This window comes from Strix uralensis, chromosome 5 (genome assembly GCF_047716275.1).
Source record: "Strix uralensis isolate ZFMK-TIS-50842 chromosome 5, bStrUra1, whole genome shotgun sequence".
NCBI lineage: Eukaryota > Metazoa > Chordata > Aves > Strigiformes > Strigidae > Strix > Strix uralensis.
The window spans coordinates 33,291,771-33,313,189 of NC_133976.1; the positions used below are offsets into that span (position 1 = coordinate 33,291,771).

Here is a 21,419-nt window from a genome sequence, read left to right on the forward strand (position 1 = left end):
AGTGGTTCTCAGCTGATATGAACTGCAACTATGACAACTCATAAACCTCTGGACTTTGTGTATCTAAGGTTTGTTGGCTAGAAAAAGGCAGTTGCTACAGTTTAGAAAGAGCTCTAAACTGTGAAGGAGCTCTTTAATAAACTTAGGAGAGTTGGGAATCAGGTTTAGAAACAGATGCAGCATATGTGGTTTTTGGAAGGGGAATAGTTGTCTTCTGGGAACTTGAAGTTCCTGATCTTATCAGAATTCTTACTTTCAACAGGTTTTCCTTTACCCTTTGAAGTGTGACAGATTTGAATGTTTATATACCATTAGAGTCATCAAAACACCAGACTTTGGGGTCTTCTCCTGAGAAGGTCCATGGTGTATCAAAGAGGACATTCATGGACAGAGAAGGATGTATCTGACAGTTTCAAGTGCAGAGACTGGTTTCCAAGTACATAGAGCTTTTGCAGGTGTTGGATACCTTCCAGACCTTAGTCTCCAACACAGAGAATGGCAAACAGAAATGTAGTCACTGTAAAGATTTTAGCACTGATGTCATGTGTTCATATTGTCACCTTCCCTTCAGTAGGTGTCACCACTAAATTTTCCAAGTTGCTTTCAAGCACCACTATTTGAGGCAAGTCCAGAAATTGCAGAGAGAGCCTATCATAGAGGGGCAAAAAAGTGGATGCTGATTATATAGCTGTTAGAGTTAGTTACGTTTTAGAGTATACAGTCTACAGCATCTCTGGACAACTCTTCCAGTGTTTGACTACCCTCATGGTAAGAAGACTTCCCTAAATATTTAATAGGAATTTCTTGAGTAGCAACTGATACCTGTTGTCTCATGTGGCTGTCACAGTGCACCTCCATGAAGAGTCTGGTTCTGACTTCTCTGGACCCTTGCATTTGGTACTTGAAGAAAGCAATAAGACCTCCTTATTAAGAAGATACTTCTCTTCAAAAGGCTAACTGAATGCAGTTCTCCCAGCCTCCCACCTCATAGGAGATGTGCTCCAGCACCCTAATTAGTTAATGGACTTCTAGCCAGATGTGGAGTGCTGTTTTCCTGCCTGATAACCAAGAGAAGGTCCATTCTAACATTTTATGTCAAAGCTATTTTCATTGGAAAACAGATTGGGGAGCTAATTCTGGAAAGCAAAAAAAATTGGGACTTGTTGGAGTTTGAAGGGTTCCTCCCCCCACCCCTTAAATGGCTCAGACCAGTGATTCATTAGCTGTATCTCTTATTTTTCAATGTTGAAAGCCAAAAAGTCAATATGGGGGTCAGTATAGGAGCTTTAATGAACAGTCAGAATTTTTTTCTTCAAATACATGTAATAATAAATCTCCTTCTTTTATTTTTTGTCAAAATTGTCCAGAAGCAAAGGACTCCTTTGGAATACAGAGACTGACAGCCAGTGTGACAGTTTGGTATATTCACACACATTGCACAATGGAATAGTTACTACTCTAGTGTGCTTATCTCATTTTACCATAAGGTTCAGTTTCTGCCTTGTTTGCTCTATTCCCACCTACTTTGTTCAGTGAGAAGAAAATGAGAATGTAGAATCCAGTGAAAAGGAAATCCTTCGCTGCATATCATCAGCTAGTTAATTATACTTCAAATTCTTCTCGTATCCTTACAGCTTCACTTACATTGAATAAAAGACCAAAAGTAAGGACCAAAGCTGACTGCTGAGAAATACTATGTATAAGCCCTTCAACATGGATACCTCTGCTCAGAAAGCAAGAATTCATGGTTTTCTCAAGTGCAGAACATACCTGAAGGGGTGTTGGGTCTCAAGCAGGTGAAAACATATATGCATATATAACATAGGAAAATATATGTATATAGTTAAGTAGTTCTAATAAATTAGCATTCATACTGCACCATGGGAAAAAAACAGAAATAAAGAGAACGAATAGGGAGGTGGCAGAATTAAGGAAAAAAGTAAGACCATGGCTTGTTTGAAATAACAAAGTATGCTGAGGACATTTTACTTCCCAGTAAGTATGATCATCCAGACAATAGGAAAAAAAGGTTTTTAATAGAATTTTAATAGCATTTAGGGTACTTTATGTTTAATACTTCCCATAAAGGTTGAGTTTGGGATTCATTTTTTGACAGGGATCTGAAGATTTGCTATTATGCATGCTAGCTAAGAGGGAAAACTCGGGTTTGAGTGGATGTTTGTGACTTCCTGGAGGATGTACTGGCAGCTGTTGAGCTTTTTGTAGCCAGGAAGCCTGTAATCTGTAAAGGATTTTTTTTTTCCCCTCTTTGACTTCCTTATGAGATACACTCACTGTGAAGTCCACCATGTGTCTTTAAACTCAAGGCTTAAATACCCTTTAAAAGCAAATCAGAAAGGCCACACCAAGCCTGCGAGGCCCACAGAATTAGAAGTTGTGTTTATCTCATCCCCATATGCTTAGACCCTTCCTCCCACTGCAATACTAAATTTGTTCATAGCACAGCGATCAAAGGTTTCTCACATTTGTAGTCCAGCTCCATCATTCATCCAGCCTAACCTGTTTCCCCCATCTGCTCTGCGACTGCTGTCCGCCCCCTGTCCTCACCCATTGGGAGTCTCAGCTGACACTTGGGTGTCTTCCTCCTCCCACTCACAGCCATCAGACTGTTACTGATCATCACACATCAGACTGCTGAATATGCACTGGCAGGCTTGCCATGCCTTAAGTTACTCCATTGTTTGATTTCCTACATAGAAGTGCAGTGCACACCAAAAATTTTCTCCCCAGAGCTGCAGAGAGTGAATTCCCATATCCAGTGGAGCTTCTTTATTATCAAAGTATTCATCAGCTACAGGGCCAAATTCAGCTCCCACAGTTCCAAGATGATATTTTATTAATAGATGCCTATATGTCAGCATGTTAATTCTGTTTTTTTCTGCTACTACTTTTTATTTTTCTTTCTTCTTTTTTAAACACTGGTATCACTGTCTACAGCATCCTGCTGTCCCAGAGCATTCTTTGTCTGGTCACAAAGCTGCATGTGGCTCTAAGTGTAGCTATAAAGTAGAGATCAGCAGAAAAGTGATTTTGTTTTTAAATATCTCTCATTCTGTGTTGTATTTGCTTTTGTATTATGCATTTGAGAAATGCTTGCTGATATTTTTCCTTTCTGCTTTGATGTAAACAAATCTTGTGTCAGAGATTCTTAAATCTAAACCAGACTTAAAAAAATGAGGATTAAATGAGACTTTAGCCTATAAGGTAGAACCCCACCCCTTGGACAGAGCATTGTTTTTCCCCACCATGTGGAATGGAGATAACCCTCTGTTTCTTTGTGGTAAGCTACCAACCAAATCCGTTCTGGCAAATCTGACACCCAATGTGATTTGTCCTTTTCGATGCTGTTTATGAGAAGTCAGGACAGTCTTCTGTCAAAATTGATAAGTGAGAAGACAGGGGGGAATGCAATTTTATTTGTAACAGCACAGCTGCCAGCAGTTCCAGCTTGTTTACATCTAGGCTGGCTCTGTCTTGCTCCATAGCTTTTCTATTTCCATCCAAATATCCCCCAAGTACATTGTGGATGTGCCTGTCTATGTAAAATCTGCAGAACAGAACATACAGGGAGCGAGAGAGGGGGAAAAAGAACTTACTTCTTTACGTTATTTTCACAACTCAAGAATGTAAGTTGCTTTAAAAGTGAAATCTTGAACTCTACAAATCTCCATAGACATTTACAGAATGGGTTCTAAAACTAAACTATAATCAGCTAAAATCCTGAGATGCTTTGTTACCTTTCAGGGTGAAGGTACCAGAGGAGTTAAGAGCTTTGCCTTTCTGATCGAAGCATTCTTTTTCCAGTGGAAGTGGCCAGTGTTTGTAAATTAAATCCACTACAAACATTTAAATACAAGTTTATTAGTTGTGAAAAGAATGTGATAGGACCCTGCAGTGACCTGTGAAGGGAAGGACAGTTTCATTACACTCTGTTTCATGATGAATACTTCTGCTAGATAGCCTACAATTAGCCTGTGTTACATTGACATTAATGTATTTCCTGGAAAATCCTTTTGACAAGAGGGCGTAATTCTTGATGGCCTTAGGATAGTTCTCAGGTCTAGGAAGCCTTTGTTTGCCTGCAGTATTATTTGTCTTCAGTCTGGCATCCCCAGAATCCCAGGCAGTTTTGATACTTTTTTATTTGTATACTTAAGAAAGCTACCGTGATAGGCGTTTCCTCTATATAGCCTCTCCTGTGAGCTGTTTCTTTACAGTAGCCCACCCTAAATATGCAGTTATCATGGTGGTAAAGTGAGAGAGGGGTTTTATGTTTGACTGATTTAGCTTATAACAGAGGAGCTTTTCTAGCAAACTGAAAATTCCTTTTGCCATTTCTCTTTTTGCAGTTGATTAATAATTAGTCTTCTACATGGTTTGTCATTAAAAGGTAGAGTCCAGAGATGGCTGTAAATGTCATGGCTCTGGTTCTCTGAATTGTGGGGTCATCTGACACTTTTGCTTTCTCATTGTAAGTGTCTATCCTATCACTGTGTTTTGAAGAGTTTCAATCATGCTCTTAAATGAATTGTTTGGTGATTGCCAGGGGAGACTTTCTGCAGTGCTGACCTGCCTGGCATGCACTTACACACAGATATATACACACTGTATGTACCTATGTACTCATATGCATAAATTTACACACACATACTACCTCACCTCCACACACATAGACACATGCACACACAAGTTATCAATTAAATATTTAACACCCACCCGAAGCCTAAAAACAAAATGCCTACCTTAAAAGGAAATCACTTTGTTGAATATACATTGGAGGTGCCACAGAGATTGGTAGCCCATAAGGAAAAAAATAATTCATCATATTTAAAATAGATTGTTGTGATGACTTCTACTGTTGCAAGGATTTGCACATCTTTTTTCTGAGTTTCCTCAAATTACTTCTGGTCATTGTTAAAGACATAACCGCTAAACAAAGCCTAGCTAAGAGAGTTGGAAACATGAAATGTGATACTTGTTCGAAAGACCAAGCAGTCTTGTAGTCTTACCCATTGTACATACCCTGATCATTTGTACATAACAGTCACAACTCCTACTGCATGGCACAAATTCAGAAGTGAAATAAATGGTGTTTTAAGAGGAAGCCTAAGAACACAATTTTCTGCTGATGATGCTTTTTTTGTTGCAAACCCAGGTTGTTGTTTCCTCTATTTTACACCTACACTCATTTACAACGTATCTTTTATGTAATGTGTAATGCCATTCTAATCACTTCTGAATTTGAGATTAATTTTTACTAGCTCTACTGCTAGCTCTCTACCCTCCTAGGACTTCATTAGATTGAACTGTTCCTGTAAGAAGAGTGAAGGGATAGCTCTGGTTCTGTTTGTATTATTTATTTTTATTTCATGAGCAGAATTACGTGCCAGTGATGACAAGTGTGTGGCATTATGAAGATTAAATATTATAGAAGGTAGCAATGTAAATGACCGATGATTTGGCAGCCTGGAAAAGGTATATCCTTCTAGTCATGTGGAGGAAGAGGCCAAGAAAGTGAATGTGATTAGTGAGATGCTGCCAGGATGCTCAACTGTCTGGAGCTATGCCTGATAATGATCCAGGTGCTTATGTCACTCCCAGTAATGTGATAAGAACTGCAGAGCTGGGATTACCAAACACAGTTATGAGGTTGAGAGTGAACTTTGCTTTGTTTCCATAGTTTACAGAAGCCACTAGCAAGAAGCTGATAAAATTGATCTGACTTTGCAGGACAACCTTCTTATAGTAACCCTGACAGAAAGTGTGAAAAGCAGCCAAAATTCAGCTATGTATATAAACTGGAGGTTGATCTCATGCATAAAGATGCAGAAACAAAACAATACTGAAGAGTGAATCTTAATTTTAAGGTGTGTGTAGTCCTATAGTCCCTGTGCACTTCTGGTTTATACTTCAGAAGAGTGACTCTAGCTCAGATGGATGAGGATTTTTTTTCAGTATAACCAATTTATTAAGATAAGTCAGACCTTAATGTACTTTCGCAGTTAATTCTTCATTGAGCTATTCTGTAAGTATGCCGTTCTTGGCCTTTTGTGCTTCATTCATTCAGTTAATCATTCTGTCAATTATACCATTAGCGAGATGAACATTAAAACAGCTTCTCAGCTATTACTACAGGTAAAAAGGAAAAGCAAAGATAAAAGTAACTACTCATCTTATTTTGCTTTATTATTTTGGTTTTGTTTTCTCTTAAAATTCATGGTAAATACTACACTCTTCCACCTTGGATCATCAGATATTGGGTCCACTCATTGCATTCAATAAGCCTTGGTTTCTTCCAAAACTGCAGTCAAGGCTACAACACAAAATAACTAGCCTGGCACAAAGACACTGCTTTACAAAGTGCTTGTGAAAGAAACTGAGGAAAGCAGGACATAATCATAAAATCTGTCAGCTAAACCTTGGTGTATTTTAGCATTTTCAAACTCTTAGGTCATCCCAACTATGAATTAAATTGTGTAAAGACTTTGGAACTCTACCTGATAATGGTCCATAAAGGGGTAGAACATAGAGGTGTTTCAGCTCACACCTGGGGTTGTTTCAGAGTATGCACATGGCCACTTACTTAGTCATGGGCAGTAATTCACTGATTGACAATTACTGCATTGTTGTGGGTGGCTATGAAGACAACTTTTTTTTTTTTTTTTTTTTTTTTTTGCCTTGATGTTGCAATAATAGCAACTAGTAACAATTTGTAGTCTGGTTTTGATCCAAGAGGTACTAGTAATCATCCTATGGTACAGAAAAATTGCTGAACCCAGAGAGACCTCCACAGACTGCCTCTCTCTGAATTCTTCTGCCTTAGGACACATTACATTACTATGGGCTTTGTAGATGGAATTTGACAGCCACCTTAGAGACTTGAGCCAAGATACAGCTCTTTCATACATTTTAGGATTAAGATAAAGCATATCTGAATTGCATTGTTTGTTTCACCACACAAGGACTTTTCCAGATTGACAGCTTTTTATCTTTCTTCTGGTGAAGCAGGAATCCTTCTCCAGAATGCTGTGGTGACTTCCTTTTTAAAAGCTGTATGTTTACTGTTGAGTTGGCTCCTAATTTAAAACCTATGATATAAAGGCAATTTCATACCTGTAAATAACAAAACTTCCCTTCTCCCTTCTGCCTTTTTTTTTTCCCCATTCAGGAGAGTTGTTCGAAGGGGAGAGGGAAGAAAACACAGTGTTTTGGTTTTACAGGCTGGACTATCCTGATATATAAGCAGCATGAAAAGCTGACATTCTTTTCCTCTAAAGATAATGGAATTAAATGGGACAAGGTAGATGCTAGTTAATGCTAAGAAATGAAATAGTTGACTGTATCATAAACAAAACATGTTTAGGATCCTCTATCTTAACAGGTCACAATAATACAAACCCTGAACTATGAATCACAGTTCTGTTACACTGGAGAGTAACACTAATTAAAATTAATTTAGTATTTGACTGTCTCACAGTGAGATGATTTTCTCATTGTAATGAGGACTTAAATGTTAACTGAAATGATCACACACCATCCATTTAGCAAAAATACTCTTGTGTTTTGATTCCATGCTGTCCCTTCTAATGGTGTTACCAGAGTTCATGGGACCCATTACTCTGATATACTGTATGGGTGAAGGGAACTCAATAGCTATTATGATTTTGATAGTCTTTCTTGGTCCTTTTAGTGGTGTGCAACAATTGCTATAAAGGCAGACAGGGAAGCATTTATAATATTTCTACAGTGCCTTTCAAACACTCTGTAATCATTTACTCTTTTATGTCCTGCTACTCTGGTGGTGTTTGCATTGTTTTCTGCTTATAGATAAGGACAACAAGTCAACAAGTGATGACTGCACCAAAGCAGTTAAAATTGAACAAGGAATAGGGACTTAAAGGCAGAAAAAGTCTGGAAACCTGCTAAAAAGCTTTCTTATGAGGCAATATCTTACTAATTTTTTTTCAAAATTATGATGAATTTGAGAAGGTAGGGAAATTTCCCTTCCTCAGTATAGAGCATCATCCAGGGAAGAATCTCAAACATATGCCCAATAATCTAAAATACATTCAGTGATTTTTCAGAAAATTTGCATTTCTTGATCTTGCAATCATTTACTTGTATCAATAAGTTCATCCTCTGTCATTTGCAATGGTAACTTTTTTTTAATGTTTCCTTATTAAAGGTTTCCATTCTGGACATGGGTCACAATATATACAGAATGAAATTGCAAAGGGCATCAGCAGGTTTCCTTGTCAGCATAGTCTCAGGAGACTCCCAGTCCTAGTATGTCATGTTTGGCCCTGAGGTAGCCAAGTGAGAGTTTACCGTTGTCATACTATAGAATAATGTTGAATAATTGATTAACTTTCTTAGCTATACTGGTCTACAATACATATAGTAAACTAGTTTTATTACATTTCACAGCCAGTCATGAGTGAAACGAAAATGAAAAATGGACACAGAATGAGACAAGACAATATTATAGAATCCAGCAACTAGACTCTAAACCCTTTAGAGCTGGGTCAGTGTTTCTCTCCTTAAACTTCCATTGTACCAGAGATGCCTGAGAGTTACAGTTTCATGGAAAGAATTCAATGTCTTTGCTAATTCTGTGAACAGTGTAGGTAAAGTTCAACAAAAATAATATTATCACAGAGAGCGTCAGGGATTCCCTGAGCATACTTATTCCCCAGCAGTTCCTGGGCAAGGGACACATCAGATTTAAGTGTATTCTGAGTTTCAAACTCTGGTTGCCTCCAAACACTGAAAGTTCTTGCATGGGCTTTGAAAGTCTTCTACCTTGGGAATAGGGTAGCTTGCTGTATTTGTATTGAGCTCTAATTTCTTGTTTATCTTATTTCCCACCCATACAAAAATTTCTTCTCATCACACAGAAGTGTGAGAAGGCAAAACAAAGGATCAGCAGATGAGAGAGAGGAAGGAAAACAAAGTGGCAGTAATAAAAAGTTATTTCAGTAGTGCCTGGCGGTATACATGATTCATACATAATGAAGTGGTCACTTTAGTAGATGGGACTTCCTGCTTACCAGGCAGTAATTTCTTTACAGATTTTTGTAGGTGAGCTAACAGAATGGGTTATAAGGTGAGAGTAAAAGGAAGGTGATGCAGGGGCTATGTGGATGTGGGCACTTACTGAGAATGGAAATGTTTGAGGGAAAAATGGGAGAAAAGGGTGAACGAGGCTGCTCTCTGTGAATATGGGTAAAGGGTTGCTTAGGGAAAGAGTGAACTGAGAAGGGCTTTGAAGATGAGGACAGAAGGATTGTGTTGGTGGAGAGGGGTGCCAGGGTGGGATGGTTCAAATGGAGGTGAGAGAGGCTCACAGGCAGTGATGAGACACAGTCAGAGCTCAGCCACGCTATAAATGGGTTGAACAGTGTTGAACAGGGAGTAGCTATTCCTGACAGAAAGTGCAGGAAGGATTCAAAGGCGTGCATGGCTTAATACAGACCATTGACAGAGTGGCCAGCAAAGAAAAATGGGGCAGAGTAAGCTTTCCATGTGTGCAGTTATTCCAGCACAGGGTCATCAGATGAATAACTTGTCAACATCTTCTGGGTGCAGTGAGAGGAAACTTTACCAACTTCCCTCTTAGGCTGTAATCTGTTTTCCAGTGTGCGGATGGAAAATGTGAAGAGTTCAGAGCTCTTTTTGCCCCCAAAAGCTACTGTTTAAGAATGGTCACTAAAGGGTTCATGGTCTGTTTTCTAACAAACCATCAGCTTTACTCTTAGCAGAAAGACCCACTAGAATTGCAAACTGATGCAAACTTTTACAAGGTCTCCTTTAATAGTTTAATAGCAATTCTAGAAAGCAAACAGCCCAGTTGATTACATTTATAATCTACTTCTCTACCACTTGAGAGAAATGACAGTATTAACCTAGTCTTCCCTCCCCAAATAGATGACAGGTCCTTGTTTGGTCTTATGTCTCCTGAGACTGACAGCCTGTAAACTGGTTTTCCATCATTGAAGTGAATGATGGCCTTTAGCTGGGAGCCACTACTCTTTCACTTTAGAGGATGACCAGTATAACCAGTTCTTAGTCCTTCAGGAGCATGACCTGCACCTCTTTGCTGTCTTTTCTATGTCCAAAGAAATGAGCTACTTTGGAAATTTGCATCCCGATCTTTCAAGGCAGGATAGTCCTTATTCTAATTTCCATGTCTATCTTTCAACCAAATAATTTATGGCAAAACAGTTTAAAGTATTTTCTTCACTGTGGCAATGCCCTGAATTATTGTTCTGCCCACATAGAGAAAAGAAGAAGCAAGTCAAAGATTTAGCAATTTGGCATTGATTTCTGACACTTGGCAGCAGAATAATCTTCATGTTGAGAGGCGGCTGCCCCCAGAGTGCCCAAAAGAGGGGGAGGCTGTCATCTCCTGAGCTCTGTCCTCAGTCCCTCTCCTTCCACCATCTGTCTGTCAGTGCCCTTCATGAATCTCCAAATATTGTTTCTCACAGATTTTTAAAATGCTGAATTTTGAAGACTGTCAGTTCAGTCCCTACATGCACACAAAACCCAAAGAGGAAACAACTATATGTGTGTGTGTGTGAGTGCATGTGTGCATGTATCTCAAGGGGTTCAGAGAAGGAAATTACATTCTTACAAATTCTTACTGCTGCCAAACTTATTGTTTCTTCTGTTAAAGACCAGTCAGGGAAAAAAAACACTAAAAAGTGTCTGTCACAAAGTCCAATGTCAAATGCCTTTGCCCATGATGGTCTAGGTTCTCTAGTGTCTCAATCGCTGCTCTTCTGTTGAAGTTGTTTCAGATGTGCTTGTTATATAAAGATCAGATTTGTGGGCTTTTGCTTTGAGAGATGATTTAATATTTTACAAAGGGGTTCTAAATTTTCCAAACATGTTTTGTCAAGCCTGATTTGTTTGAATGTGGCCAGGATGTATTGTGTTTGCTGTAAAAAAGAAGATGCCATGAAGTTAGTAGTGCATATGTGCAGTGGTAAAAAGGCAGTTATCTGGAATGACTTCCAATGCAAAGTAAGAGACCTCATCCAACTTCTCCCTCATGCTGAATGAGATATTACTTGAGTACGTACCTGAGTCTAGACTGAAAAACACAAAATGTTTATTGGGCCTTTAACACCAAGTACCACTATCTCAGTTATAGGTATCTACAGATTCTAAGTGGCCACAGCCATGCGCAGTCATCAAACTATGCCCCACAGAGTCATTTAGGAAAGAGGTAGTCGCAAGAGTACCGAGTACAGATCTCAGCTCTAAGCTCTGTCACTGGATGGAGAAACGAAAGCTGTGGCAACTCAAGCACTATGCACAACCAGGACTGGTGCATCCCAGTCAGAGGATATTAGTCACTGATACTTGTCATCAGCTGGTTCCCAGAGACAGTTTTAGCAAACCTTTTGGACTCCCAGGATGGAGCCTCTAGTGTCATCCTCATTTTCCTTTACTCTTTCATGCCCTAAATGTTTAATTTATTCTGCTCTTTAAGCCACCACACTTAAAGGATTCAGTTTGTTTGCAGCCTGAAACATTTGTACAGCTTTGTAGTAACATTTTGAGACAAATCATCCACAAGAACTTCAAGGTCATTCCCGACCAAAGAAATTATGTTCAGAGCAGTCCTTGGGGCCCCTGTCCAGCCTTAGTGCAGTGAGACAGGAGGTTGTGCCAGCAGGACAATGAAAGTCAATGGATTTCAGCTTGTGCACAGCTCCTCATTTGCCTTGATTTAAAGGCCCCAGTCTCAGTCCTTTATGGTGTATTTAGGCTTTCTTATAGGCCTCCAAGGGTCCGCAAGCTTCTTTATTCCTTAGAAGTATAGCTTGTTGCTGTAATTGAAGCCGTTTTGTTACTGTAATTTCTCCCTAATATTACAGTTCTAGTCAAGTGTTCTTTCCCTCTGGAGGCATCAATTATTATGGGTTTTGAATAGCCTTCCTCCAGTACACATACTTTCGCTCCCAATGCCAAAATCAGGTCACTGCAATTCTCTTCCCTAATAAAACATGGCCCATGTTTCTTCTTTCAAACTTGATGTATAATGTGCACTGGTGACTAATTCCACTTCTTACCACCCTATTTAAAACTCCTGCCACATTTAAGAAAAACTAAAGAATACTACAGGCTTCATGGTATTTTCTACATTTTCTTAGTTTTCATTAAGACAGTCTATGGAGAAGTTTATAGGGTTTATGCAGGTACTGAACCCATGTAGATGTGTATGTTGGTGAGGAAGTAGGGGAGCGAGCCATAGCAATGCACTTTGTGAAAGATGTTCAGCTGAAATGAAAATGGCACGGGGTTCATTGGCTAACCCATGTGTGCGAACCTCAGGTTTTTCTGCAAGTTGTGCCGTTTTGACACCTGGTCCCCACAACTTGATCAGACTCAGTAGTGAGTCCTCACTGCTGTGCACCCTGTGCCTGTTTATGGATTAACCTGCGTGACATCTCTGGGGATGGGGAGGAACAAGCTCTGTATCACAGACTGAGAACTGAAGCATGAGTTTGTCTCTCTTCTTTTTTTGCACAGCCATGAGAAGCAGAAGCTGTTAAGCTCCAAATGTCACCTGCAAACTCCCTTTAAATGTATATATCAGCTAAAGTTTCCCATTTGCAACCAAGCTAATACTCTGTGTTATTGGATTCATCGTGCTTTATTAAAATTACTTGTTACACGGTGTTCAAACCAAGTGCAGCTTTGCATTTTTGTGAATGATTCCCCCGTGAAACCCTAAAGATGCTTAACTCAGATGGGTGTATGTAGTAGTTATCACTGTGCCATCTGCCCTAAAACTTGCACTTTTCATGAGATGCCACTGCTGGGACATCTGGCACTAAAAATATGTTTTCTGCATCATCTCACAATTGAGGAGGATGCCACGGCTGTTCAGCTCCACAGGAGATTCCTTGAAGCATCCTTCTGTTACCTAACAGCTTCTTCAATGAAGCTATGGCACTAAACTGGCCAGGGGAGGAATTATGCTATTAATGGAAGGGTGTGTGTTTGCTTTATGGCTTGGATTGCTGATAGAAGGGAATAGCACTTGTGTGATGGATTGATTGATGTGTAGCCAGTCTGTCTTATATCCTGTAAATCAATAGGTGATGTGATAGGACTAAAATGACTATGTAATATACTGTAAGTCAGCTTCTGTTATACGAAAGCAAAAAAACTGCAAAATCAATGCACAGCCATATTTCTCAAAGTACGTCATGTCTTACTGAACTGTTTCTATATAGCTTGAACCTGCAATGTACTGGGATTTCCTTCTTTATTCACAGAATATTTTCCCCCTTAAAGTGACACGCAAAATATTGTGTCTCAAGACTGGGCAGTATGAGTAGGTCATACAGTATGAGCATGTCCTGCAGTAGGAGTATGTCAGTGGCTTGGTGTTCCCTTGTGCTACACGATTTTTTCTACCATTGGCAAAACCCACCATACAAGCATGCATGTTTTCTTGTAGGAGGTGGAGCTGTGCCGCATTAGCAGCCAGGAGAAGCTGGGGCTGACTGTTTGTTACAGAACTGATGATGAGGAGGACACGGGGATCTATGTCAGCGAGGTAAGGACATGGCAATGGGGAGGAGCATGGGAGATGCTTGTGGTGGGGGGCTGAAAGTGCCAGAGAATGTAAGAGCTAGTTCTCCGAGACCAGAGTGCAGAAGTGTCGGCCATCAGCCAGCATGTGTCACTTTCAATTCATTTGGATTATCAAATTAAATTATGTTGCCCAACTAGTGTAATTATTACTAGTGAGCTTCTTTAATGTGAATGTTTTTAACTACAACATTATAATTAGGGAAATACAAAGCAGTCTGAGCATGGTCTGAATTTTGAAAGAAATCTGCCCTTACGATGGAAATCAGGCAGTTTTTAAGGAGAAAAGCACCTTCTCCACACCCTGCTTGCATTCTGCCCCTGACACAGCCTTGGTAATTATAACAGCGGATATTCATTATTTTATTATCTGCGGGTTTGTCACAGTTGTGGTACACACAAGCATACTACAGGTGGGTGGAGAGAGTGGCTTGGAAGAGGAATATGTCAGGAAGACTAATAATATTTTTTTTGCCAGACAAAAAATAGAATACTGAATACTGAGATGGGATGAACCCTCAGGTTTTCATTGGCTTCACCAGGAAAAGATGGCGTCCACCACAAATCACAGGGTGTTAGTGTTTCACAGGGTCAGTCCACAAGACTTCCAGGAACACTAGTTCCCTTTGAGTCTCCAGCCATTCAAAGAGGGTTGTTTTTCTGGAGAAAGCAGAACTCTTGTGAGTCCAAGGTCACTGGTGATTTTCCTGTGTGAACTGTGTTCCCAATTTGTTGCTTTTGTGACATGTTGTACCAAATACGGACATTAGGAAAAGGTTCTTCAATGAGAGGGTTGTTGGTCACTGGAACAGGCTCCCCAGGGAAGTGGTTACGGCGACAAGCCTGTCAGAGTTCAAGGAGCATCTGGGCAATGCTCTTAGTCATATGGTTTAGTTTTAGATAGACCTGCAAGGAGCAGGGAATTGGACTCAATGAACCTTATAGGTCCCTTCCAACTTGAGATACTCTATCATTCTGTGATTCTAAATTCTGAGTGAAGTTCATGGACAGAGAGGATCAATAGAGAGAATTCTCCTACATATCAGTGAACAGGGATGAAGGTAAGATTGCACATTTGCAGGCCAGCAGCAATGTCAAAGAAGCTGAAAAGCACGGCATTGGAACAAGAGTGAGGAATTAATACAAAACTACCAAAGAATAAGTCTTCCATCAGTTGTATAAGCGCTGCTGTTAAAGTCTAATTGACCTTGTGAGGACAAAGAAAGTGCAGGAATCTCTTAATACACTCCAGGATTATATCTGAAATGTGCTGGTTTTCCTACATGATAGGAATTTCTCAGACCTTTTAAAGTGAATGTAATTGTATTGTCTTTTGTAGTTGATTAAGCACTTCAGAATCATTTTTTCTTTCTATGACAATGCATAAGAAGAAAATAATATCTAACAGCTGTAGAGGATGTAACCTGCAAACCAAATGCTCAACTCAAATGCTTGGTTTGAAAAAATAGCTTATGGCATGACGAGGCAAAATAAGTGATTTAAGATAACCATCAAGTGAAAGGTGATAGATCGAATTGCCCTGCAATGAATAGTAGATCATTGCTCAGGGATGAGCTATAGTGACTTTGATAAACTGTTAATGGAACCCTAAACATCTATTTAGGTTAAACTAACTTAAAATTAACTGACTCAGACCAGGAATGATATACAGTACCTGTGAGTGATCTACAGAATATAGATCCTTTGGGGTTTTTTTGCTGTTTTCTCACGAGCTGCAAAATTCCAGAGGAAATAACAGATTGATAACCGAGATAATAATTTAATAGTAAATGTTTCCATGAAAGAAAAATAAACCTGCTCTTTTCCCAAAGACAGACCCATTTGTATAGAGGTATCAACTGCTGCGGAAGCACCCTAGTCCATAGTGAACTTCCAGAACTCTGTCATTAATTCTTAGTGCTCTGACAGCTGAAGGTTAATGCCTGATGGTGGCATAGGAAAGTATTAATCTGAAAATCATATGCTTCCAACCCTTTCTGTCTTTAGGCTTTTATCTGAAACAAGTTTATACGATTATTTTAAGAACTTGAGTTCATATGACTAAAGGAAATTTCAGATTGCCTTTGTATAGAGTAAAAATGGTACTTTTTCAAATTGTGCAGTTGTGCAGCTGTTGTCATTTCCAGTAAAAATGTTTCCATGTTCACTTACTGGATATCTTCCTGTGCAGGTTGATCCAAACAGCATTGCTGCCAGAGATGGCCGGATCCGTGAAGGAGACCGCATTTTGCAAGTATGTGACAATAGACTCTTCCTTAAACTCTTTCTTCAGACAAACACACAGTGCCGTCTTCTCTGTGGACTGTTAATGAGGGAAGGTAGTTCTCTTTATTACTGTGATCGATGAGAAAATCCATGTCTGTCTGTTTTTTAACACAATAGCTGGGAGCTAGAGTGCATGTACTGAAAAATGAGAATGACAAACTCGTTCTGGCTCATGCCCTTATGTCTCATGTCTTTTTTTGCCATATTTATTAGTAAATCTCATTTCCACTATGTTCATCTTGGAGTCAAATTCTAGACAGGGATCCTGCAGACATAAATGTGGGCGTCAGAGACTTGCTGATCATTCACCAATCACATAAATTTGGATAAAACTCACTTGTACTGAGCACAGGTGGTAAGAGTTTTCATACAAAAAAATGTGCTGTTAGTGAAGGATGATCTTGAACTTACTTGAGGAGGGGGTTCGTTAGGCTTTTGTTAATATTTTCTTTCCTTCACTAATAAAACATTGCTTTTCTGAGTTCTTTTCTAATTCACCTCGGCTTTTTTTTCCACCTTTCGTTTCAATTGATCTAATCATTTAAAGACCTGCCCCAAAGACAGGTTTGTGTGATACAGCATAGCCCCTGTGGGTGAGGGTTGACAGCTGCTGGCTCTGGAGGAGGGCAGTGTACCTGTACAGAGAGGGAAGTAGCTAAAATGACAATGGGTTTCCATTTTCAGCTGGCAATGAATAGTGCATTTTTTGCCCCAGTGAGAAAATCACAAAACAGCTACCAAAAATCAGTAGACTGGAAAGTCTTTGCTGTATTGTAGCATTTTAGTTCTGGTTCTCAGTTGATTTCCCTTGTATTTTGACCTTTTTTTGCTGAAGCCCCAGAAGTAGTCACTTTTCTGTAACAGGTTCCACAACTGCCCTTCATTAATTTGGGCATGTGAGCTTTCAGGTTGTCTCAAGATCAGCCTGTTCCTTCCCTCCAGTTTTCTCATTTCTGCAGGAAATGTCTTTGCTGAAACGTGTACGTCTATCTCTTACCCTGGTATCAGCTTTGAGAGTCTAGCTAACACAACAGGATCTACAAGCTGCCTTACCAAAGTGGCCCATCTTTTGGAGAAGAAATAATAAGTTACATTTTAATGTCAGGGCTCACCTGGGGGCTGCTGGTTTATTCTCTGTTTGTTTGAGAATGTGAAAATGTTCCCCCCTCAGAAGACACAGACAGGTGGTGTTCCCCCCTCAGAAGACACAGACACCATGGGGTGAGATCAGTGAGTTCCTTGGTGGTACCTGGAGTTACAGGACCACATCATGGGGTGTGGCTAGGTGTGGAAAAGTCAGTGCACTGCCTTCTGCATCTTTCTATAAAATACTTACTGAAGAAAGAAAACAAGTTATAATAATATTTTTAACTTTCAAAAATCAGAAAAAAAAAAAAAAAAACAAACTAGTTTATTTGACCGAGTAGAACAACTTTCATTCCTATTCTATGCATTTCAAAATAAGCAAATAGAGGGTAGGTCCATTTTCTGCTTCTTTCTTGCTTTCTAAAATTTCTGGGTGGAGAGCCAACAGCAGTTCAGGCAAATGTTCTCCAGTTTCTAATAAAATTCATTTCAATTTTGAGTAAAGACTCCAGGAGCAAGAGAAAAGCATAGGTAATTCTGCCATCCTTTTGTAGACTGGAGCATTACTTTAATGTCAGTGTTGATAGATAGCTATGAGTTTGATCATTAAAATTAACACCCAGAGAGTTATGTGGGGTTTACTTTCATATCTGAAAACACATTGACCCTCTATCTACTGTTATTGATGAGATAACTCAGAGAAATAGAAGGTGACAGTGCCATTACGGGGAGATTACACTGAGCCTGGGAGAGAGCAGGATCCTTGAGCGTGGGGGCATTTTCTGTGGATGGTGGATGACATTGGTTAAGTCTGGGAGGGATGCTCTGTTTTTTGTGTTTCTCACAAAATTACAGCAGATTTCCTCATGTTTTTGAGGCTGAAACTGTCCCCTTCTCATTCTCAGAAACCTGTCTCGTCACCTTCCCAGTCTCCTTAAGCATCTGAGAACAGCCTGAGTATTTTACATGAAATATTACAAAGTCAAGGGAAAGGTTTTATGAGGACAGTCCTAGTAAGACTTGCCTAAACTTCTGCTATTTTTAGCTGTGAACCTTCAGGCTGACAAGTGCTGTCCATGGGGGTAAGATGCTGTGGGGCAGGCTGAAGTCCTGCTCATCCCCCATGATGGTGCAGCTGGTGTGGGATGGGCATCTCCAGGCTGTGTGGGGCCAAGAGGTGGGCAGTTGCTCGGCTGATAGGAATCGCCAGAGTAGCCACTGCAGCTGGGAGTGTCTAGCACAAGCTGGAGATCTGCTTCTGCACCTCTGTGGCTGCATCTCCGCTTTTCAGGTTAGGGCAGCTCTGTGTTACATAATGGTTGTCTGGTCTCCCACAGACCGCAGCTATCCCTTCATGCAAGCTTTGAAAGGTCTCAGACATTTTACTTATTGCTGATTAGATAATCAGGATACACTGGGGTTTTCTTTGACCTGAATTAAAGCTGTGGTTTGAGTCAAGATTTTCAGGCTAAACATATGTGCAGAAATGCAACTTTCACTTTACTTTTTACCAGCAAGTTCTCATTACTTTGAAATCAAGCCCTTATGAGATTTTATTTCCCCCAAATATTAAGATCCTTCTGTCTTGTATGACGCGCGGAAACAGACTCTACAACTTGGAGAGAGTTATAAAGCACGTATGTTTATTCTGGCGCTGGGGTGCAAGGGGATTTCTCCACAAAGCTTGCACACCAACAGCACATTTTACCAGAAATTTATAGAGTGTGGATATGCATATTCAGAGTCACACAATACAAACATATATATGTATTAGTAAGGTGGAGTTAGTTCAAAAGGTTTGCGTCAGCAGTTTATGTTATCTTTGCGCCTGCGCATTGCCTCCTGGTAGTCATCCTCGGGGGTCTTCTGGAGGAAGGCTCACAGACTTCCTCACCTTGTACTTTTCACCCCATTCCTCGGAGCATGCGCAGATTCTCCTAACTAATTTCTCAAACAACAAGAGTGATCCCAACCGGTTTACTCCCTCTATCTTATCTAAAAGCACTAGCATACTAGTTTCTACTGTCCATACATGGCTATCTGTACTCTGTAAAGACTTAGCTTGTTAGAACACATCTGCTCCCCAAGGACAAGTCTCTTGTTTTTGACAAACACAGTAGTCCTTGGTAAGTTTCCACAGAACAGTCAGGGCAAGCAGGATTATTAAGCAATATTCAGAAATCATTATAAGTTGCTATAAGTAAATAAGTTGCAAAGCAGGTGATCATTTCCCTGTATCATGCACTTTTGTTTTCACCCATTTTCAAATAGACCAAGTGTGGTCTTTTGTTGCTACAATGAGAATAATCTGCCTCTTGTTCTGTGAATTAGACAGAAACAAATACACATGGAAAATAAGATTTCTGTTTGATTCCCTCAATAAAATGTTTTAGACAATGCAGAGTGTGTTTGTTACCATGCAGTCATGTACAAGGCTGTTTCAATGAGGTGACAGAATAGGAGAAGAGTAACGAAAAAAGCACATTCTCGTTGAAGAACCACTTTTATTTTTATTATCCCCTTGTAAGGGGGATACATATGTTTTGTGTGGTTCTGGATACTAAGCTGTCCACACAAATATGAAATGATTAAATGGAGCAGCAATAAGCAGTGGCCTGTGAGCATTGCCTGGTGAGAGATAATACTGTAGCTCTCTAATTGGCTCTCTACCAGCATACAGTGTGACTGATTTCAGCTGTAGCATTACCAGTCTTGCTTCCACCAGCACTATTATCTCAGAGTGACACTTCCATTACTCTGAACGGAGAAAGATGAACGTCACCTGTCAGGGGCTGGTTAATTGTGTTGCTAGATGTATGTTACCAGGGCGCAGGCTGGACATTTATGAACATAACTGCTTCCTCTGATGTCCGCCATCCTTCAACGATCGATACCGCTCTTACAGTAAGCGCATAATTGAGTGAAGGCACTTACCACTGAGGGGCTGAAGATGAGCCCATTGCGCAAGTTTCATTGTCCATACATTCAGCTCAAATGAGCTGATATCTGCCCTTTATTGTGTGTTGCTTTGTGGAAATAGAAACTAATGTGCCACTTTCATTTGTTTTCTAGATAAATGGCCAAGATGTCCAGAATCGGGAAGAGGCAGTGGCATTGCTCTCCAGTGAAGAATGCAAGAAAATTGTGTTGCTGGTTGCAAGACCAGAGATGCAGGTTAGACTAAAGAGATGCTCTGAGCCAGAACCTGGGTTATACCGTACATTCACTGTCACTGTAAGTGATGAACTGCAGAGAAATAGGAATGACAGAGTTCCTGACAAAAGGAGGGACCAGATAATTGCAGAGCTTTGACCCTGTTTAGCCAACAGAGAAAATAACATGATATTACTAGGGCTTTTTTTCCCCAAACTAAGCAATTCCTTTCCAGCAGACAGAGTAAGCAGACATAAAAATAAAGCTGACAGCACTAATATGATATTCATAAACTATGAGGTGGAACTTGAAAACTATGTGTTACTCATTACATGACTCTTGTTTGTTTTGAGGATAAATTTCCCATACTTACCTCAGTCATTTATATGAACTTACACAAAGCTGGTCATTGGTGATGGCTCTTTTTATCCTGTGCACTTATAAGCAGGCGTGTAAACTGTTCATTTATGTGCCAGTTGTGGAATTTTCACTACAGTACTGTTCAGCAAACCTGGATCTAATTGTTTTCAAAGCACCCTGGTCACAAAAACCTGCTTGTACATTACAAATTATGTCTTGGGAGGTGCATTTTCAAAAGCTTTTAGAAACATTTCTGTGGTTTTAAAAATAAAATTATGCCAATGCCAAGAATCTTGCCATGCCAAGAATTTTTCATTTCATTGATGTTAGGTTGATCATCAGACTAAAGGAGAGGTAGAGTGGAAGAAGAGTACTGTTTGTACTTCCCTTTATATTCTGTTTAGAGGCCATTGCAGAGCAAAAAGACATTATATTGTCACTGTTCTCTCCATCTGCCAACAATTCAGAGTTGGTTATATTGCCATTTGTCTCTCATACTATTGATCTGATATTCTCAGTCTCACTAGCTGTGTACTCTGTATAAATTAAATTGAGTAAGTGTAATTCAGTGCCACTTGGAATCTCTACTTGAATACAGTAGTTATAAAAGAGTCACAATTTCAGCATTCATTCCCTTCATGTTTTCCAGGAATCTAAACAATTCCCATAAAACTAATGACAGTACAGCAGAAAAAGTCATGCATCAGTTTATACTGCAAAATTGTTGCCCTCACTGGAAGTTGCAGAAGTTTTGAAAGAGTTTTTTTTTATATTATTCTTACTATTTTTCAATAAGATTTTGTTTTTCAGTAGGGAGCACAAACCCACCCACTTATAAAATTCATGCTCTGTGTTTGTTTAGACTGGTCAACGTGAAACAGTTACATCAATATGAGATA

At 39.7% G+C, this 21,419-nt stretch overlaps 1 protein-coding gene across 2 annotated transcripts in view; it reads left to right on the forward strand.

Annotated features, from left to right (window-relative positions):
- Positions 1-21,419, forward strand: part of PDZRN4 (PDZ domain containing ring finger 4) — a 265,473-nt gene that overhangs the window by 232,793 nt on the left and 11,261 nt on the right. For both annotated transcript variants that reach the window (XM_074869353.1, XM_074869354.1), the window contains 3 exons: positions 13,502-13,600; positions 15,827-15,889; positions 20,080-20,181. In XM_074869353.1, coding sequence (XP_074725454.1) covers positions 13,502-13,600; positions 15,827-15,889; positions 20,080-20,181 — 264 coding nt within the window. The remainder of the gene's footprint in view (positions 1-13,501; positions 13,601-15,826; positions 15,890-20,079; positions 20,182-21,419) is intronic.